At 43.0% G+C, this 22,553-nt stretch overlaps 1 protein-coding gene across 1 annotated transcript; it reads left to right on the forward strand.

Annotated features, from left to right (window-relative positions):
- The first annotated feature begins 1,627 nt into the window (after window positions 1-1,627).
- Window positions 1,628-13,570, forward strand: jcada (junctional cadherin 5 associated a). Its single transcript, XM_073828767.1, has 3 exons — window positions 1,628-2,238; window positions 3,827-7,857; window positions 10,527-13,570. Exons 1-3 carry the CDS (start codon window positions 1,886-1,888, stop codon window positions 10,559-10,561), a joined length of 4,419 nt encoding a protein of 1,472 aa, XP_073684868.1. The 5' UTR covers window positions 1,628-1,885; the 3' UTR covers window positions 10,562-13,570.
- Window positions 13,571-22,553: the final 8,983 nt, after the last annotated feature.

Raw genomic sequence — 22,553 nt, forward strand, 5'->3', positions numbered from 1 at the left:
CAAATTTTGGAAAATGGGTTTAAATGTGTGTAAATGTGAGGCCATATTTATTTTTAACATGCAAAAGTTTTGGAGAATTTCAGACTTAGTGTGCAAGGACCTTACGTCTTCACTGGTGGGCCTATTACTGTTTATTCTGTTGCATGTTGATCTATGAGATTGTTTCATTAGACTCTGAATTACATCATTGTAATAATTTTTAGAAATGTAGTTGATATTTTCCAACCCTTATCTAAAATCGTAACACACTTCACACTTATATTAAGACATTATTTAATAGTTTCATTAAACTGTTTTCCTTAATGGACCAGTTCTGTTCTGCCCACACTGTTAGTGATTTCAATTTTTCTGTCCTTGTAGATTCCAAGATTCACACAGAATCAAAGATCCAAACAAACTGCTTTGGAGCTACTTCAAATAATTACATATTAGAATTTACTGAGGTTTATATTTTTAATCAATGAGTTTCCTAATTGGCATCCTAATAAAGGATTAGTTCACTTGCAGCTTAAAAAATTTCCTGATAATTCACTCACCTCTATGTCATCCAAAATGTTTCTGTCTATCTGTCTTCAGTCTTTTAGAAATTAATGTTTTTGAGGAAAACATTCTAGGATTTTTCTCCATATCATGGACTTCAATTGGGATCATTGGGTTGAAGGTCCAAATTGCAGTTCCAGTGCAGCTTCAAAGTTCTTTACACAATCCAAGCTAAGGAATAATAAACGATTGGTCTTTAAAAATATATATATATATATATGTAAATTAATATATTTTTTAACCACAAATACTCATCTTGCACTAGCTTTACTATGTGTGCCCGTGACTCAATCATGTTGGAAAGGTCACGAGTGGTTAGTTCTTTGTCTATCTACTCCGGTTCAAAAAGATAGGGTAGGGAGAAAAACATTTGTTCAAAATCAATTTTTGGTAAAGAGAATTTGACTTTCTTTGCATGTTCGCTTTGTAAACAAAAGCCTATGGTACTTCTGCCTATGTCACGCATGACCTTTCCAACATGACTGCGTAATGCGTGAAGTCGAGCCAGTGCAAGATGAGCATTTGTCGTTAAAAAGTATATACATTTAATTTTTTTTTTTTTTTAATTGACCGATCACTTCATTAGACAAGACACTTATTCCTCGGTTGGGATTGTGTAGAGTCCTTTGAAGCTGCATTGAAACTGCATTTTGGACCTTCAACCTGTTGATCCCCATTGATGTCCACTACATGGAGAAAAATCCTGGAATGTTTTCCTCAAAAACCTTCACTTCTTTTCAACTAAAAAAGAAAGACATGAACATCTTGGATGACATGGGGGTGAGTAAATTATCAGGAATTTTTTATTCAGAAAGTGAACTAATCCTTTAAAATTGGCAATCATCACAGAAGTGTTTATAAGTACTACTTGTTTGCTAAAGTCAGGATTGTGGCTCGAGTTTTTTTACGACATTCCACACCTAGGTAACATGAAGTTTCTGAGCGTGAGGTAGTCAGTCATCTGGAGAGATTTTCCTTTCTGGATAGAGAATAGAGAAAAGAGGAGAAAAGGGTGGCAGATGGGAGAAGAGAAGACTGGGTCAGTGGATAGACAGAACGACAGCTATACGAATCATTTCTCTCGTGGTTCTCTCGTTTTGTTTTGGCTGTGAGCAGCAATCCTCTTATGAAAAAGAGTGAGAGAGAATAATTTTAACTTCATCTGTGTCTCTCTCTCTTTCTCTCTCTCCCTCCCCTCTGTCCCGTTTTCTTTCACAGCGATGGCCTCTCCTGTGCAGCTGTTCATGAGCTTGCCTCATCTGGACTAGGAGCGGAATTCATCTGACACTCGGACACACATACACATACGCACACACCACTAAAAGCAAAAACACACCGCTTAGCCATGTACAGCGTGGAAGACCTTCTCATCTCTCATGGATACAAAGTCCCTCAAAGGAACAGCAACAATGTCCCTGTCTCACATTCGTCTTCTCCCCACCCCGCAACCTATGAGAAATGTCTGCCGACGCGAAGCGACAGCCGGTGTGAAATCGCTGAGAAGCGGAAAGGACACAGTGGAGTGAATGGCTACGAGGGGGACCATGTTTACAGCGGTGGAGGCATCAGACAAGCTCCTGCCAGGGGATTCCCCGGTGACGCCGAGAACAGGGTCAGGAAGCAGAGGACACAAGACGTGGACAACGGTAACCTAGGAGATGGACGTTTGCCAGAAGACAGCCTGACCACGGACAGTGGGTGAGTTGTGCTGATGAGTTGTTTTTGACCTCTTCGTCTTCTGCCCCGCACTCTTGTATTCCTGCTGTCATTCCTTCTTTTTCATTCGTCCCTTTGATCTGAGGTTTAAGCTGTCTTGCATGATGAAGAGTGTTACGTAAATGTAGAAGCTGTCAAGGACTTCCCTTTCTCACTAGGACAGATCCCAGTTTTTCCTTTTTTCTACCCCCTTCGCCTTTCTCTCTGCATTTCTTATTTTTTGTTTGCACTTTCTTTCATCCCCATCTCATGCTCTGAAATCTTTGTACTTCCTACATTTTCATGTACTCCATTTCCTCCGTCTCACTCATTTCCCTGCACTCTCTCCTACATCACTCCCCCTGTAGCCGATGAATTCATTAACTATGTTTAGTAGATTTTGCAGTGCGGTTTTTATTTCCTCTCATTTCACACGGGACCGTAGTGGAATAAACACAAATGTTGTCAGAAAGCCCGCAGCACCCCCTACTGAGCATGCTTAGTTCTGCAGGCAGAGCCAGCAGTAAACTACATGTCCCATGAGCCCTTTGTCAGATCAATATTCCATTCCTTATAACAATCTCTTATGTAACACCATTATTAATAAAACATGATGCATATAAATGTGAATATCTGCATTTGCCAGCCATATTGTCGCAGAGCAGCTTCAGACATTAATTTGCTTTGAAATAGATTACACAAGAATTTTCATTTTTTCTTTTATATGATGATTAGATAGATAGATAGATAGATAGATAGATAGATAGATAGATAGATAGATAGATAGATAGATAGATAGATGCTAATTTCTTTTGACAGCATTATTGGCATACTATCAAGCTATAGTGCATTTTTGCACTTTAAAGTAATTGCATGTCACATGGTTTGAGACTCAGCAGTTCAGGGCAGGAAGTAGCTCCACTGCTGCGACTGTTACTAAGCTAGATTATCCTTCCATGAGTGCAGGTCAGGATTGTTTAACATGCAGATCATATGTTCTCTGCTGATATTGGATGAGAGAACAGACCTTCAGTGCTGACTCAACGGTTTGCGCCACACAAGTTGGTCATGTTCCGGCTTAAGAGAAAATGCTCATTTATCTTGGTTTGTTTGCACCATTAAAGCCTCCCAATTTATTGCCCCTTTGAGGTTCTCTGCTTTGTTGACAACTCTGGCAAGATACACTTTCCCCTCTTTTTTTAGTGTTGGTCTGATGTTGCCAGTGTGCTTGCATAGTGGGATCACCAACCTAAAGAATGTTTCTTATAAATCATTGAAGTAAACTAAAGGATTAGTTCACCCAAAAATGAAAATTGTTTCATTAATTACTCACCCTCATGTCGTTCTAAAGCCTTAACTCAGAAAGCTTTTGGATTTCATCAAAAATATCTTTTTGTGTTATGAAGATGAATAGAGGTCTTGTGAGTTTGAATAACATGAGGGTGAGCAATTAATGACACAGTTTTCATTTTTGGGTAAACTAACCCTTAAATCCTTTATCCGACATCCTCAAGTCTTATATATATAGTGCCTGTTAAAGTATCAAATATCAAAACTGACCTCTAATTCCATCTGTATGTTTTTAATGCAGGTTTTTTGAGACCCACAGAGGAATACATTCTCAGCCTAGATCTGAGCAGGATGTGTCCTACTGGCGAAGAAGAGGTCAGGACTTTAGTGTGCTTTTGGATTATGCAGACTTCAGGGACCCACGTGGAAGCGGAGGAGGGGTTCCCAACAAACCAGAAGGCATGCAACGGAGACCAGAATCTGCCTTAAGCACAGAGGAGCATAACCGTGAAAGACAACGACGGGCAGAGAGTGCACGTGCCAGGGAGAGAGAGATGGCTCTGCACCAGTGGAGAATTGCAGCTGAAAGGAAGTACCAAAGTTTGGGAACAGAGGAGTGGCGTCCAATGACCAGCATAAGCCGTCAGCCATCTGAAAACGAGGTGGCACAAGAGCAACGCAGGCCACGGACTGCAGAAGGAGCCGTTCCACCCAGAACCAAAAACAAGTCCCAGTCATTGCCCAGAATGGCTCTGCAATCTGAAAGCCTCCAGTACTTTAGCATACCAACTGCTGGGCAAGATTCATGTGGAGGCTTTAAGTTAAATGGCCACCATGCACGAGACCCTCATGGACGGCATCTTAGTGATGGGGAGAACAGGCAGCGGTGGACTGACCGATCAGGTGCACAGTCCGCACCGCTGTCAAAACCCAGATTCAGCCGACCGCTTAGACCTCCATCTTATGAAGTGCACCAGCAGATGCGTGGGAGTGCAGAGATGCTCACAGGGGAGCTTGCCCCTCGTGCCAGAGACAGAACTCCTCTGCCCTTCTCAAGGCAAGAGTACTTTGTGCAAGAGCTTTCTGGATCTGGTGTGGAGCCCCCAGGTTATATCCCTCCTCCATCCTACAGGAGGCAGCCTGTAGTTAATAGAGGTCACAGAACTTATCCTATCTCTATGGGTAACCACCAATATAGAGGTGACCCATATATGCAGGGTACTGCAATGACAGAAGTGCAGGAATGGTTTATCAGGCAGACTGGGATGGCTTGGCCAGACCATTACAGGGATGGAAGAAGAAGTATGCCTTGCAGGAGACAGGCGTATCCAGGCTACAGTGAAGAACGGATGGGTAATGTTCAGTACATTCCCTTTGACGACCCCCGTGTCAGACACATTTCAGGAGCAGGGATAGATGGAAACTCGTTGACGGATGCAGACAAAATCAGAAACATCCGAAATGAGATTCCGGTCAACCTCTTATCTGAGAAGTCTAATGACAGTGCCTTTCCTCTCACTGAGAAATCCTTTGACCGTACTGAACCAAGTAAAAGCAATATTAGTGACTCTGTTAATGAGGACAGTATACACAAGGAGGTGCTGAAAGAGACAGAAAGTTCAAACGTAATACCTGACCAAAATTGCAACAGACATCCAGCTACCCATGGAAATATAGTCGCTCTTCAGATGACGATGCAACAGAACTCAAACCAGGGTTTGATTGAGACAGTGACACAAGTAAAGAAATTTGAGGCAAAAACTGTGTCTGAGAACAAGAAGAACTCAAAGAAGAAGCTCAAAGAGACAATGTTTTGCCTGGTTTCTGTTCCTATTAGTATGCAAGCTAACAAAAGCGTCTCTGACCCAAATAACAATGAAAAAGTGGCTAATTCAATAGAAAACACAGTGGTGCAGCATGACAACCAAAACCTTTTAAACACATTAAGCAAAGAGACACAAATACAGTCCAGCAGCTCCCCATCCATTAAAAGTTCCCCTTTGAGGAAAGAGATTGTAGATAGTAGGTCACTTAATCCAAGCCAAGACAATGAATTGTTCTATGCAGGATCCTGGCCTGGCGATCAGTACAGAAACCAGGAAACTCAGACGGGTTCTCCAGAAGTTTCCAGAAATACCCATCCTCCAGCAAATGAGCATTCTTCCTCTTACACGATCACTGATAATGATGGTGAAACCAACTGTAGTGCCAACTACGGATATCCCATGATAGGTCAAAAGGATCTCAACCCTTCCAGCAACAGTGCATTCTCCAGAACTAGGACTGGAAGTAGTTCAAGTATAAGGAGCCCAACTCTACCACAATCAGCATCAGTTCCAGCATCTCCAGACCGTCAACCTTTGCTGAGAAAGACAAACCAAACAGCAGATGCTCAAGAAGTTTTTGGACAGTTCTTGCTTAAACCAGTAAACAGACGCAAATGGGATGCTATTGGGGAGCTTGAGTCTTTTAATAAGGAGATACAGGATCATACTGGGAAGTATCCAAATGTTGATCAGAATATAGAGGAGCTGGATGAGGCATTGAACAGTATTCTGGAGCTGAGCGACACAAACAAAGATGTCAATAATCCAAGATCGGAAACCACCCCACGTCACGTGAAGAAGGAAACTGACCAGCAGTCACATATAGTACAGGTCACAGAGATGCAAATGAAAAGCAATAACTTAAATGTAATATCTGATTCAGGGAACAGAGGCCATCCAGAATACAAAGGTATAAGAAATTCCAAGAGAAAGGTAAACTTGGACAGCCAGATGCAAGAGATACCTGTCACCAAAACTGATAATTATGTCAACTTTGAAATTCTGCAGAGGGGGGACAATGATCCAGCAGTACATCGCCAGGATATCCCAGTGCCAAAGGAGTGCTTGCTTAAGGATGTTGGTTTAACGGTATACACTGCCATTCCAGACACTGTGACCTCTGGATCCCCTACATGCTTGAGTCCTGAGTCACCTATGCTAACCAGCCCCTCAGACAACTCAGAGATGTGTGAGACTTTGCAGATTACGTCATCAGACAGTAGCGGAGATTTGAGCAGGCACAGCCCTGAGTTTGCTGAAGGTACTCAAAGCTTGAACAATAATAATGCCTTGAACTCAAAGGCCCTCAACAAGAAGGAAGCTGGGAGAGGAAAAACAGACGTTACTAAATCTGAGAAGTCCTCGCGTATCCACGTGATCAAGAGTCTTCATTGTAGGTTTAAGGCTAATTATGAAGATGATGATGATGACAATTGTTATTCAGATTATTTAAGCTGGAGTAATGAAAAGACCTTAGCAGATGAACACCTTGAGACTCTGTTGAGTCAAGAGAAGGCCAATAGTATGCAGACTGAAGACCTTAGTAACCTGTACCAAGTCCAGTGTGCCAAAGGTATTCCTGAAAATGAATCCATTGAACAACGGGCTGCCAGAATACTTGGCATTGCAGTGCCAGTTGAAGCCTTGGTTGATGACAAACCGTTGGAAAGAAATTTGAAAACCACAGATGCTCCAGAATTGGCAGCACAAACCAAAGAGATGAGCTTAAATCAGGAGAAACAGAATGTCAGTAGAGAGTGTGAGGAAGTGCCAGATAGGTCTATGGAAAGTCATGGAGATATGTCAGAAGTAGAACTTGGAGGGGATCCAGAGTCAGGAGAAGATATACCTAGCCCAGAAAAGCACAGCCAGAGAGTCTCCTCAATGTTGGAGCTGCCAGAGTTTCCTCCAAGCAACTTATGTTTGTCGCTTCCTCTGACCGAGGATGAGGAATTGACTCTTAGTGTAAGTGGGGGAGACAGGAAAGAGACAGCTAATTCTGAAATAACAGAAGCGCCACAGGACTTGCAGGCATATTGCCCACCTCCTCTGTCCCCCTCACCCACAAATGATCAAGCATCCCTGGAGTACACCGTCTATGCAAAGGAAGAAAGCTCTCACTCATTAGTGAGAACTATCACCAGGATCACCTTGGCCAAAGAGACAGAGTTAGAAGAAAAGGAAGAAGAACTAAAAGAATCAGCTCAAGAGGATGAAACATTTGTAGAAGAAAACCAATACAGTGAGGATGAAGTCAGAGAAAACAGAGAAGTCAGAGACATGACCAGTTATATGCAAGAAGAGGATGAACAAAGTGCTCAGGAGGAAGATTCAGCTGAGGAGGTGATAGTAGCAAGATCAAGGCAGCCACCAAAGTCAATGGCATGTCCAATCCCACAACCCCGTAGTGGCATGGTAGCAAAGAGAGAGATCACTCTGCCACAGGGATTCGACATGGATAATACAATGTCTGCAACTGAAGATGACGACAAGCTGTTTATTTCAGGTGAGTACTCCGAACTCCAGCCAAGTTTGTAAGGCTTAAGACTGCATATACAGTAACTCCTGGGCACAAAAAATGGCACATACAGTTGAAGTCAAATGTTTACATACACCTTACAGAATCTGCAAAATGTTATTTTTTTACTAAAATAAGAGGGATCATACAAAATGCATGATAATTTTTATTTAGTTCTGACCTGAATAAGATATTTTACTTAAAAGTTTACATACACTTGAATTTTAATACTGTGTTGTAACCTAAATGATCCACAGCTGTTTTTTTGTTTTGTTTGTTTGTTTAGTGATAGTTGTTCATGACTTCCTTGTTTGTCCTGCACGCTGTTCTTCAAGATACTGCTTAAGGTCCCATAAATTCTTTGGTTTGTTAGCATTTTTGTGTTTAAACCCTTTCCAGCAATGGCTGTATGATTTTGAGATCCATCTTTTCACACTGAGGGACTGAGAGACTCATATGTAACTATTACAGAAGGTTGAAACGCTCACTGATGCTTAAGAAGGAATGATGCATGAATGATAACTTTTTGAATTGGAAGATCAGGGTAAATTTAACTTATTTTGTCTTCTGAGGAACATGTAAATATCTTCTGTAGCTTCTGAAGGGCAGTACTTAATGAAAAAATATGATATTTAGGCAAAATAAGAAAAATGTACACATAATCATTCCATTCAAAAATTTACACTCCTGGCTCTTAATGCATAATACATGTTTTTATTTCTGAAGCATCAGTAAGCATTTGAAACTTCTGTAATAGTGTGAAAAGATGGATGTCAGAATCATACAGTCACTGTTGGAAAGGGTTCAAATACACAAAAATGCTGAAAAACCAAAGAATATGTGGGACCTGAAGGACTTTTCTGAAGAACTGTTCAGGACAAACAATGGATTCATGAACAACTACCACTAAACAAAAAAAAAAGTGGATCATTAAGGTAACAACACAGTATTAAGAATCAAGTGTATGTATTTCGAACAGGGTCATTTTTATAAATTCAACTACTATTTTCTCTTTTGGACTATATCTAAACGTCTTTTATGTGAAATGCTTTATCCAGATCAGTACTAAAGAAAAAAATAACATGCATTTTGTATGATCCCTCTTATTTTGGTAAAATAATTAACATTTTGCAGATTCTTGCAAGATTCAACTGTATTACTTGTAAGGAAATTAGCAAGAATTAAGCAAATGCACTCCCTAAAAAAATGCTTGTTTTAGAGCAAAAAAAAATGTTTTTGTCAGAATACGGGAATACGACTTGCATGGTAATGCACCTAAGCGGTGCCTTTGAAGCTGTCATTTTTAACAATAAAATAATTCTGCCCAAGAACCCAGGAAGCGTCTTGAGAACAAGTCCGTCAGGCTCATGTTTTGTCCTGGTCAGAGTCTAAATTTGAACCCTATACAAATACTTAAAGAGATAGTTCACCCAAAAATGAAAATTCTGTTATTAATTACTCGCCCTCATGTTGTTCCATACCCATAAGACCTTTGTTCATCTTCAAAACACAAATTAAGATTTTTGAATGCCACCTCCTGTGTCAGCAGCACTACACACATCCGTCGTGGTATTCTTCTAAAGACTGACACAGAAGAGAAGAAACTGTTGAATAAAGTTTTCTTTGGGCACAAAAAGTATTCACATAGCTTCATAACATTACGGTTGAACCACTAATGTCATATAGACTATTTTAACAATGTCTTTACTGTCTTTCTGGGCCTTGAATGTATCAGTTGCGTTGATGTCTATGCAGGGTCAAAAACTCTTGGATTCCATCAAAAATATCTTAATTTGTGTTCTAAGGATGAATGAACCCAGCAATGTCAGTTTGACGTTGGACATGGCAAATGTTGCATTTTGGTTTGAGAAAGAAAATCAGATTGACGTCAGTATTATTACTTAAAGTCAGTTGACGTTGGCATTGGACATCAAATTAACGATTGACATTACACATTGAATTTTGGTCACCCGACGTTGCAACCGAAATTGAACCAAATATCAACATCTTATGACATTGAGTGCCTACTGGGAAGGTCTTTAGAACAACATGAGGGTGAGTAATTAATGCCAGTATTTTTCATTTTGGGTGAACTATACCTTTGAAGACCAAGACATTTTTCAACTACTCAGGAAATGTTTAAAACCATCGATATTTCTACACTTTTTTTTGTGCTCAGAAATGTGTATATAGCTTAGTTGTTGTTTACTAGTCTGCTTTTAAAATTAGTGTTGTTTATATGCTATTGTGGTATTGGTATTGTGTGAAGTCCACTCTGTAGTGCCCTAGGAGAGGTCATCTGTACCAGAATGTTGTAAAGATAATAAATTAGGGAATTTTTTAATGAATATTATGAGCTGCCAAGCCACAACAACTGGTTTTAATACTTGAGGGCAATGAGTTTTCTCACCACAAGAGGGAAGCGTGGTCTGATTTATCATACTCATTGTCGTCACAAATTAGCAGAGAATAGATAATGGATCAAAACAATCAATGCAGTTCTATTTTATTTTATTTCTCTCCCAAAAAGTCTAAAAGACTAAATTGATATGTACAATCTGCTTTTCTGCTAGACATATTGATGGTCCTTGATATGTCCATTCTCTTGTTGTGGTTTTCAATCAAAAATGGCTAATATAACTTGTGTTTGTCTTCAGATGCATATGACCCCAGTCGTGTGGAGAGAGTCTGATCTTGGACACTGTCAGAGCAAACTGTGATCTTACTGGAATACACAATATAAACAACTGAACAAGATGCAGGCTTAGACTCAAGCTACTAATACTTCACAGAAGTTCATAAGCAGGCGGATGGACTTCATGCCGCATTTTAAGACTAACTTTCAGAACTTCTATGGCCTGTTGATGGATGAAGTAGCTAAGTTGTTTATCAATGAGATATGAATGTATAATGTATATCAAGCAAAGCTCAGTCATTACAAAAATAGCTACAAATCAATCTGTAATAATTTTCTAAAGTTTCTCTGCACCAGCAAATGCTGGAGTTCTGTCAGACTTTCACAGAACACAGTGTCATTGTGCCAACAGCGACAAGAAAGACACAAAAGCTTGCACTTCTCATTTTCTGCAGTATTACCAATGATAGAAAGGAAAGAGGCCTTGATGTATTAAAGCAATGAATTGGACTTGTGAGGTAGCAACTGAATCAGTGACATTACACTGTGCTTTTAATCACAGAGAATATTTTTGTAAGAAATGATAAAAGGAAAAGGTGATAATCTGTTTAGAGGTGGGAGAAACCATGCATGTCACTGTGGTAAAACTGCAATACGAAATATTTTTTTGCAAATGGAATAGGCTGCTTTTACCCAAATGAGGCAGCTAAGAAGAAAGCTAAACAGAAGCAAAGATTTAAGAATATTTTGTGTGAAGTCTTGGTCTCCAGCAACTTTAATCTTTAATCTTCAATAGTCTTCAATAGTTTCCATAGTTCCTTCATTCAAGAGTTTTTTATATATATATATATATATATATATATATATATATATATATATATAGTCAAGCCCAAAATTATTCATACCCTGGCAAATTCTGACCTAAAGTTACTTTTATTCAACCAGCAAGTTTTTTTTAATTTTTTTATTAGAAATTACACAGATGTCTCCCAGAAGATAATAAGACAATGTACAAGAGGCATCATTGTGGAAAAAATTATTACTCATCTTTTATTTACATTTGAAGAAAAAGCGGCATGTCCAAAATTATTCATACCCTTCTTAATAATCAATAGAAAAGCCTTTATTGGCTATTACAGCAATCAGACGCTTCCTATAATTGCTGACCGGCTTTTTGCATGTCTCCACAGGTATTTTTACACATTAATCTTTAGCGATGAGCTCCAACTCTTTCAGGATGGAGGGTCTCCTTGCCATCACCCTGATCTTTATCTCTCTCCATAGATTCTCAATTGGATTTAAATCAGGACTCTGGCTGGGCCACTGCAAAACGTTAATGTTTTTGTCTGCTAACCATTTCTTCACCACGTTTGCTGTTTGTTTTGGGTCACTGGAACTTCAAAACATTTATATATGGTCTTATAGCCCTTTCCTGACTTGTGAGCAGCCACAATGCGCAGCCGCAGGTCCTCAGTGAGCTCCTTTGTCTTAGCCATGACTGTCCACAAATCAACAGCAGAGAGCTTCTGTTTTTCACCTGTTGAGTTGATTAAAACAGCTGTTCCCAATGAATCAGGGTAATTAGGATGCTTTAGAACAGCTTGGACTATTTGGAATGGTATAGAACTTTGGATTTTCCCATAGACTGTGACAGTTTGCAAAGGGTATGAATAATTTTGGACATGCCACTTTTTGTTCAAATGTAAATAAAAGCTGAGAAATATTTTTTTCCACAATGATGCCTCTTGTACATCGTCTTGTTATCTTTTGGGAGAAGCCTGTGTCATGTCCGGTCAAAAAAACTTGCTGGTTGAATAACAGTAACTATAAGTCAGAATTTGCCAGGGGTATGAATAATTTTGAGCTTGAGCTTTTCAGAGTGGAAATCTGATAATGTATCTCATCTCATCACTAAATGCAATCGAAAAAAGAAAAATGTATTTATTTTTATCAAGCTATCAACAATCTGTACAGATGAAAATATATTCAAAAAGTGTTTTTATTTTACCTAGTGAGTTTGTTTGCTTGCTTACAATCATTATGGATATTTCATATCTGAATATGTCTATTAACCTGTATTACTCGGACAATGAATGATTCTTTTATTGTGCCGTGTGGCGTGCTTTTTGTTGCACAAATGTCAGAAAGTGTTATGTGTTTCTTTATGCACATACAAAGTATTCTGCATCTTAAATCCATATTAATTCTGAAAGCTTAACTACGGGATGTAGTGCTAGTTAACCACTTAACCCTTGTAGCTTGGTTACTTTATGTTAGGACACAGTTCCTCAAAGTTCATCACAGAGTTTATAAATGCAGTCCAAAGTGCACTAAAATGAATTTAGCAATTAGCACATCCAAAAACTATAGAAAAGTCATTGCTTCCATTTACTTTGAATATAGTTATTGATATGAATAAAGAGTGCAATATCATAATGTTCTAGTAATATTATTGTCAATATGTTCTTATAAGCTTAATTATACCAAACTATGAATTCACGCAGATAGATGTTCTGTAGTCAGTGGATGGTTAGAAAAAAATATAAGACATAACATTCATCACCCTTTTTTGTAAGTTAGAATCGAATAATTGTTGTAAGTATTCCTTGATTGTTTCTACCATTTTGTACAATTTTGTTTTTCAGAACGGATGATTATATTGTTGCATATAACGTATATGGCATTTAATATCTTTTTCTATTTTCATACAGAAACTGTACATGATTATTTTGTATTGGGTTGGAATTGATTTGCCTTCTCTGCATGATATACGAGATGTAAACTGGGGTCAGGAAAATGTTTTGCATACTGCATTTGGTACTACATTAAAAATATATTCATTATATTACATTGTGCACATTTTTATCCAGCTCAAAAAAGCTTTGAACAATATTTAAATTCAAAACAAGCTATTTTTTGAATATTTTACAGAAAGGGAAGTATTTACTGTGCACCTCAGTACTTGTGTATTTGAAGTACTGGGTGAATGTGAATGAAATGTTTGAGAGGAAATTCCTTTGTATATTATAGCAAATTGCTCATTAATAAACTCCTTGCATGACTGTTGTTTTTATTTTTATCAGCTGGTTAATTCCATGTGCAGGGTTGGAAAGAGTACTTTGTAAATGTAGTTGTAGATATAGTTTAATACATGTATGTAACGTGCCCACTCTTATACCTTATCTTATAGGTATAAAAATGTATTTATTGTTAGTTTTATTGTTAGCATCTGTATCAACCACGTTTTATGTGAAGTTCGTTTTGTATGTCACCGCAGTTCTGACTTGAAATGTCCGCTGAGTGGCTCTCTAACACCGTGTCCTAACTACATACAGTACAACGCCGCAACACGTGAAAAGGTACGTTATCCATCCATGTTAATCTGAGTTCCCTTCCGGAGGGAACTCTACGCTGCGTCCTGGTTAGGACACTTTGGGAACTGCCTTCAGCGTGACCGGTTCTGAAGCTCTTATAAAACAACGGCAATGAACTTGACATTGACCGGCGCCAGCCCATGACGTCATTAACAAGGCGCCTACTAGTATAAAAGGGCGCTTGTGAATACAGCAACCATCTTTTTGTTCTTCAGATCACCTTGTTCTAAGCGTGAGTATGATGGCAATGTCCGGAGGTAAGCAATTTAGGAAGTGTGCTGATCCGTGTCCGCGGAGTCTGACACCGGATGATTCGCACGATTTATGCGTGATATGTTTGGGTGAGCAGCACGCGCGCTCCGTCCTTGAGGGGGCGGAGTGCGTACACTGTGAGAGCTTTTCTATCAAAAAGCTCCGCTCTCGTTTGTCCTTATTCTCGAGGGGATCAGGACATCCACCTCCCCCACGCGGCTCTGGTCCCGCGGCAGCTGAGGCTGCCCGGCGGCTGAGATCGTGGGGTTCGCAGGTGGAGCTCGCTGACGAGTTTCAGAGAGGAGTGTCTCTCTCGCGCTCGTCAGCGGGAGACGAGGGCGCGCTGCTGGATGAGGATGTGTTGTCTCTCACATCCTCAGATCCAGCGGCGAGTGTGCTGTTGGCTGCTAGCCAGGGCGAGCAGGAAGAGGCTGAGATGGGCGAAGATGAGTCTTTTGAGCCCATCCAGCCCTCCTGCCCCGCGTATGAGGAGCTGATGGACGTCATGGGGCGCGCCGCCGCGAGGTTAGATCTGCCGTGGCGGCGCGCGCAGGAAGAGGTCTCTCACGGCAGGCCTGGTGAGAGATATCTTCCTGGCCATGTCAGGCCACCTCCTTTGAGCCTCCCATTCCTTCCCGACCTCCATGCTGAGGTCGAGAAGGCATGGGATAAACCTTACTCGGCCCGCATTCCCAGACATCAGCATGTCAATTATGCTGACGTCCAGGGAATGCGTGAGCACGGGTATGTGTCGATGCCCCCGGTGGAAGATACCCTGGCTGCGTATCTTTCCTCGGGAGGGACGTCGACACTCACGGCTCCAACCCTGCCGAATAAGCCGCTCAAGGAGACATCGCGGCTGAACGGCAGGGCATACGCGGCAGTAGGTCAGGCTGGTGCCGCCCTGCACACTGTAGCGGTGTTGCAGGCGTACCAGGCCGACCTACTAAAAGATCTGGACCAGGGCCTGGGGCTTTCCCCGGAGGAGATGACTGAGCTGCGCCGCACCACTGATCTCTCTCTGAGGGCCACCAGACAGACAGCGACCGCCGTTGGTCGCGCTATGTCTGCTTTGGTGGCCACAGAGAGACATCTGTGGGTGAACCTGACGGGCATCGGGGAGAAAGAGAAGCGTTTTCTCCTCGATGCCCCGGTTTCGCCTTCCGAACTTTTCGGCACGTCTGTACAGACGGTGGTGGAGAAGTTCAGGGAGGCGAAGGCGCGCTCAGCGGCCTTTAAGTCCTTCATCCCTCGCCGGTCCACGCCCGCACCCGACCAGCATAGACAGCCTGGCCCGTCCTGGCCCCAGGGCCGGAGACAGGGCCAGGTGGCTAGTGTGGCCGCTCGAGGCCCTCCACCTTCACGGAGCAGGTCTCAGAGGAGGCGCGATGCGCGGCGTAGGAAGCCGGATCTCAGGGAGACGATCCAGCGCCGGCGTCAAAGCAGGCAGGAGTCGGGTACCTGAGGTCCCTCCCTTTCGCCCCTCGCGCCCGCTCGGCCGCCTGCCTTCCTGTCCTACTCCTAGACTCCGGGGCCGGGCCTATGATGAAGTTACTAACGCATTCTGACAGGCCCGGTATACGAACTGACATATCTGGGTGTTATATGTGTGTGTACATGTTTGTCTTCCAGCTCCGCTTGGGTGAGACTTAGTTTGGGCTCCTTAATCTGAGCCCCCTGGTCCCCGAATGCCAAGTGTAGTTAGGTCTCCCCTCTTCCTGAGGTAGTGTCTGGACCTCCACTTCTGTTAAACTCCTGTGGGGTTAGAAGCGTTGTTAGGCTCCCCTAAGCGAGCACCACCGAGTGTTTCTCGCCCGGAGCCTCCGCCGTTGGAGCTCAATGTGGCAAACCTGCATACGCATGTTCACCCATCCACTGGGGCAGCAGTCTACCCCGCCCCGCGGTAAGAGTCTCTCCAGACTCCGCTCGTCTGAGTGTGAAGACCGGGAGGTTGGGTAGGTTCCCCACCCTTAGAAGATAGGTGCAACCCAGGGTTGAGCGCATGGGCTGCCTCTCTTGGTGAGTCAGTGCACTATAGGCCCCGCTCCCCAGGGCCCTGTCAAAAGGGAAAGAAAGAAGTTTCTTTAGTGAGAGAGGGCAGTTTAGGAACCCCCCTAAGAAGGTGAAGCCCTAAGTGTAGGGATTTTCAGGCCTCCTCTCTCTGAGAGTTGTGCCGACAAGATTCCCCTTCATGCAGGCTCTTGTTTAGGCTGATTTCTCACAAGCTCTATCAGCTAGCACTTAGGGGTTTGAGTGTAGTGGGGCTCCCCTCATTAGCATGAGTTCTGTTGGTTAGCACCCCCTCTCCCAGACTGTCCTGCCACGGTGAGCGTTGTCAGGGTGTTGCAGGCTTCCTCTCGATCGAGAGTTCTTCTGTATTGAGCCTCCGCTCTTCGCTGCTGCTGTTCAAAGACCTCCTTTCGCCTAGTGGCGTCATGATGTAGGTCAGGCCATTGGTCTTCCCCCACGGTTTAGACCTAGAATGCTTAGACGCGTTCCCCTGTTTTGAGAACCGTCCAGTTGCAGCCTTCGCTCCCCTCAGTGCTCCGCTGACAAGTACATACTCGTGGTTTTTAGCTGGTAGGCCTGCTAGGCCTCGCTAACTGCCGGCTATGTGCTTTGTGCTCTTTGCCAAAGCCCAGTATTGTAAGGCTCTTTTCGTTCAGACTTGAAGCCTCCTCTCCACAGTATCCTGTGAGGTAGGTTCATGTACTTGTAGCGTTGAGTGTAGCCAGGTCTCCCCTCAGTGGGGTTTCACCGAGACCTCCACTTTTGAGCATCTCTCTCGCTAGAGACTACTAGACTGCTAGACTACTAGAATACCGCTCACCAAGACCGAGTGTTGTCAGGCTTTTTTCTCTCTGTAAGATTCGTTTCAAAGCCTCCACTCTACGGGGCCCCTGCTTTCTGCATTTAGGCCCTGCTGTGAGTCCTGGTATTCTCTAAAGCGTTGAGTGTAGCTAGGTCTCCCCTCACTAAAAATATTTGGGTGAGATCTCCACTCCATAGAGCTAGGAGATTGAGCGTTGCTAGGTTTCCCCTCATCCGAGGGTCTCTGTGAAGCCTCCGTTCCCCTGAAGCTCCGCTCCGGGTACTTTCAGACGTGAGTGTAGCTAGATCTCCCCTCACTGTATATTTAGTATGAGATCTCCACTCTGTAGAGCTGGGAGGTTGAGCGTTGTCAGGTGTTCCTCTCATTCTGAGAGTCTCTATGAAGGCCTCCGTTCCCCAGAAGCTCCGTTTTTAGTACCTCCAAGCGTGAGTGTAGCCAGGTCTCTCCTCACTTAGAGCGTTGAGGCCTCCACTCGTAAAGAGCTGGCGGATTGAGCATGTTGGGGCTTCCCCTCTGGTGAGGCCCCCGTTCTCCAGAAGCTCCGCTTCCAGTCTTTCCCTCCAGGCGTGAGTGTAGTCAGGTCTCCCCTCACGAAGGGTTATTGAAATCTCCACTCCTAAGAGCTAGTGGATTGAACGTTGTCAGGTTTCCTCTCTTTTTGAGAGTCTTCTGTGAAGCCTCCGTTCTCCAGAAGCTCCGCCTTCAGTACTCTAGGCGTGAGTGTAGCCAGGTCTCCCCTCACTAGAGGGGCTATTTTGAGACCTCCACTCCTGAGAGTTAGTGGATTGAACGTTGTCAAGGTTTCCTCTCCTTAGAGAGTCTTCTGTGAAGCCTCCGTTTTCCAGAAGCTCCGCCTCTGTACTTACAAGCATGAGTGTAGTCAGGTCTCCCCTCACACAAGGGTTTATGTTTGAGACCTCCACTCTTACAGAGCTCCGAAGCTCCAGGCTTTGCTATCGCCTGTGATAATTATATGGTGTTTCCCTCGCTACGCTCTGGGCACCTTCTCAAACCCACAATAGTGGTGAGTACTCACGCGAAGCTTTGAGCACTCCTTAAAAACCCACGTGAAGTGGTAAGTGCACACGCAAGTCCTTGGGCACTTTCTAAAATCCACATGAGTGGTAAAGACTCCCCCCTGAAGGTTGGGTTCTTTTCTAAAATCCTGTATGGTATGGGTTACGCAGTATTTCTCCGTTCCCATTCTAGAGTTGGTTCTAAACACCCCTGGGTGGTTACAACTCCACTGCAGATAGCACTACCTATAGGTTTGAGTGCCGCTAGGCTTCCTCTCATCTAGAGAGTCTTCCTGCAGAAGCCTCCACTCTTCCTAAAGGGAAAATAAGTTTGGGCGTGAGTGTAGCCAGGTCTCTCCTCACTTAGAGCGTTGAGGCCTCCACTCGTAAAGAGCTGGCGGATTGAGCGTGTCGGGGCTTCCCCTCTGGTGAGGCCCCTGTTCTCCAGAAGCTCCGCTTCCAGTCTTTCCCTCCAGGCGTGAGTGTAGTCAGGTCTCCCCTCACGAAGGGTTATTGAGATCTCCACTCCTAAGAGCTAGTGGATTGAACGTTGTCTAGGTTTCCTCTCCTTAGAGAGTCTTCTGTGAAGCCTCCGTTTTCCAGAAGCTCCGCTTCCAGTACCTCTAGGCGTGAGTGTAGCTAGGTCTCCCCTCACTGAAGGGTTATTTGAGACCTCCACTCCTAAGAGCTAGTGGATTGAACGTTGTCAGGTTTCCTCTCTTTTTAGAGAGTCTTCTGTGAAGCCTCCGTTCTCCAGAAGCTCCGCCTCTGTACTTACAAGCGTGAGTGTAGTCAGGTCTCCCCTCATGCATGGGTTATGTTTGAGACCTCCACTCTTACAGAGCTCCGAAGCTCCAGGCTTTGCTGTCGCCTGTGATAATTATATGGTGTTTCCCTCGCTACGCTCTGGGCACCTTCTCAAACCCACAATAGTGGTGAGTACTCACGCGAAGCTTTGAGCACTCCTTAAAACCCACGTGAAGTGGTAAGTGCACACGCAAGTCCTTGGGCACTTTCTGAAATCCACATGAGTGGTAAAGATTCCCCCCGAAGGTTGGGTTCTTTTCTAAAAATCCTACACGGTATGGGTTACGCAGTATTTCTCCGTTCCCATTCTAGAGTTGGTTCTAAAAAACCCTGGGTTTTTCCAACTCCACTGCAGACAGCACTTCTTATAGGATCGAGTGTCGCTAGGCTTCCTCTCATCTAGAGAGTCTTCTTGCAGAAGCCTCCACTCTCCTGAGAACTCCACTTAGGTGGTTCTATTGCTTAGGCTCCTGGAGCCTCATGGATCACCTCCAGTGTTGAGTGTAGTTAGGTCTCTGACCTCCACTCCCAGAGTTCCCCGCAAGCACAGAGTGTTGCTAGGCTTCCTCTCGTTTAGAGAGTTGGTTTAGAGCCTCCGCTCTTCAGAACCCCCGCCTAGTATGAAGACTTAAGGGTAAGCTTCACTACTAGCGGTGAGTGTAGGTAGGCCTACTCTCGCTTAGAAGTATCAGGCCTCCACTCCTAGGAGTTCCGTGCTTGGGTGGCCGAGCTAGCTGTGACGTCGGCCCAAGTAGTGGGGAGTGATGTTCCTTCTTGACTCCTCAATCAGTCAGTTGTTCACTTACTCCTCAGCATGGCGGCGTGGGTATATCGTTCCCAAAGTGTCCTAACCAGGACGCAGCGTAGAGTTCCCTCCGGAAGGGAACGTCTCAGGTTACGTAGGTAACCCTAGTTCCCTGAGGACAGGGAACGAGACGCTGCGTCTCGTAGCCATGCATCGGGCCCCCACTTTCCATCAGACAAAAAGATGGTTGCTGTATTCACAAGCGCCCTTTTATACTAGTAGGCGCCTTGTTAATGACGTCATGGGCTGGCGCCGGTCAATGTCAAGTTCATTGCCGTTGTTTTATAAGAGCTTCAGAACCAGTCACGCTGAAGGCAGTTCCCAAAGTGTCCTAACCAGGACGCAGCGTCTCGTTCCCTGTCCTCAGGGAACTAGGGTTACCTACGTAACCTGAGACGTTTTCTAACTAGCCGCGACCGCTACTAGCGAAATTTAGCAAAGTTTTGCTGCGTCACGGCTGGAGCAACAACATACAAATGGCATTTATAATCTCAGGTACTGATTATGTACTTTATTTAATGTTAAAATTGTCTAATGTGAGTTTGAATATCATATTGCATCACATTTAGCCATACTGAAAGCAACAACAGATAGTTTACCTCAGATCTTAAAAAATACATTTAAGCACAGCACACGTACGTCTGCAAGATGTCTGTTAAAGACCTCTTGATCTGGAAAGCATCTGCTGTGTACAAACATCTGGCAGACGTCTGTAAGATGTCAGTTTTACATACATTCTAATTCATAAACATCTTAAAGACATCTAATAGACATCTATTTGACATCTGATAGGAAACATCCAATAGACGTCTTGCAGATGAGAAAACTACATCTTGCAGATGTCTTGCAGATGTAAATGCAGACGTCTCCGAGATGTACGTGTGCTATCAGGGTATAAAACTGCTAACTCAATACAAACCAACAAGTGTTTTCCATAACAAAGATGATATCAGTCACTCAGTATGTAGTTTTAATAATCTAAAAAAGGTTTAATATTTATGAAATTGATTATATGATAATAAATCGTTGGAAGTGCAGTTTTTCGATCTCTCATCTTTCAGCTCTTTCATCGTGAGTCATGTTTTTCACAGGATTTTGTACCCAAGGATTCTGCATCCTAAATCCAATTCCTACCAGCTGAGCTACAGAGCAAACTTGTTGCATCCGGAAAGCAAAACATATGAAGCTGTAATCATAACCGTGTACAAAAATGATTAGAAGTTCTCTCTGTTTTGGAAAATTCCAATGATATACAGTCAATTCCAAAATTATTCATACCCCTGGCAAATTCTGACTTAAAATTACTTTTATTCAACCAGCAAGTTTTTTTTTTTTTTACCGGAAATGACACAGGCTTCTCCCAAAAGATAATAAGATGATGTACAAGAGGCATCATTGTGGACAAAAATATTTCTCAGCTTTTTTTTTAATTTTGAACAAAAAGTGGCATGTCCAGAATTATTCATACCCTTCTCAATAATCAATAGAAAAGCCTTTATTGGCTATTACAGCAATCAAACACTTCCTATAATTGCTGACCAACTTTTTGCATGTCTCCACAGGTACTTTTTGCTTATTCATCTTTAGCGATGAGCTCCAACTCTTTCAGGTTGGAGGGTCTCCTTGCTATCACCTTGATCTTTAGCTCCCTCCACACATTCTCAATTGGATTTAAGTCAGGACTCTGGCTGGGCCACTGCAAAACGTTAATGTTTTTGTCTGCTAACTACTTCATCACCACTTTTGCTGTGTGTTTTGGGTTGTTGTCGTGCTGAAATGTCCACTGGTGCCCAAGGCCAAGTTTCTCTGCAGACTGCCTGATGTTGTTGTTGAGAATTTTGATGTATTGCTCCTTTTTCATGGTGCCGTTTACTGTGATTTGGTTCCCTGGTCCACCGGCTGAAAAACACCCCCAAAACATTAGGTTCCCACCACCATGTTTGACAGTGGGGATGGTGTTCTTACGGTTGAAGGCTTCAACTATTTTACGCCAAATGAAGGCTACATCATTGTGACATCGTCCGTGGAACCCAGCAGTGTGCAGTGTCCATTGGACTGTCTGCCTTGATGTTGCCACCAGCAGAGCCCAGATTCATCAGGATGGCCTTGGTGGTGAACCTTGGATTCTTTTTTACCTCTCTCACTATCCTCCTGGCCAGCACAGGTGTCACTTTTGACTTCCGACCACATCCTCTGAGATTTTTCGCAGTGCGGAACATCTTGTATTTTTTAATAATACTTTGCACTGTAGCCACTGGAACTTAAAAACATTTAAATATGGTCTTATAACCCTTTCCTGACTTGTGAGCAGCCACAATGCGCAGCCGCAGGTCCTCAGTGAGCTCCTTTTTCTTAGCCATGACTGTCCACAAACCAACAGCAGATAGCTTCTGTTTTTCACCTGTTGAGTTGATTAAAACAGCTTTTCCCAATGAAACAGGGTAATTAGGATGAATTTAGAAAAGCTTGGACTATTTGGAATGGTATAGAACTTTGGATTTTCCCATAGACTGTGACAGTTTGCAAAGGGTAGGAATAATTTTGAACATGCCACTTTTTGTTCAAATGTAAATAAAAGCTGAGAAATATTTTTTTCCACAATGATGCCTCTTGTACATCGTCTTATTATCTTTTGGGAGAAGCCTGTCATTTTCGGTCAAAAAAATAATAATTGCTGGTTGAATAAATGTAACTTTAAGTCAGAATTTGAATAATTTCGGGCTTGACTGTATACTTATTGGCATGTATTTCGCACCTCGAGGTGCATTTTCGCAATGAGACCAGGTTGGAAAAAATAAGGTGGATACATCTCTTTGCATACCTACAACAATAAACAGTCAGTAGAAACATATGGGAAACCAAACACACTGAAAGAGGGATGAAACACTGCAATGTTAAAATACTTCTATAACGTATGCACACAAATACAGATAAAATGTTAGCTAAGCACTATAACGACATG

Source organism: Garra rufa, chromosome 22 (assembly GCF_049309525.1).
Source record: "Garra rufa chromosome 22, GarRuf1.0, whole genome shotgun sequence".
Taxonomy (NCBI): Eukaryota; Metazoa; Chordata; class Actinopteri; order Cypriniformes; family Cyprinidae; genus Garra; species Garra rufa.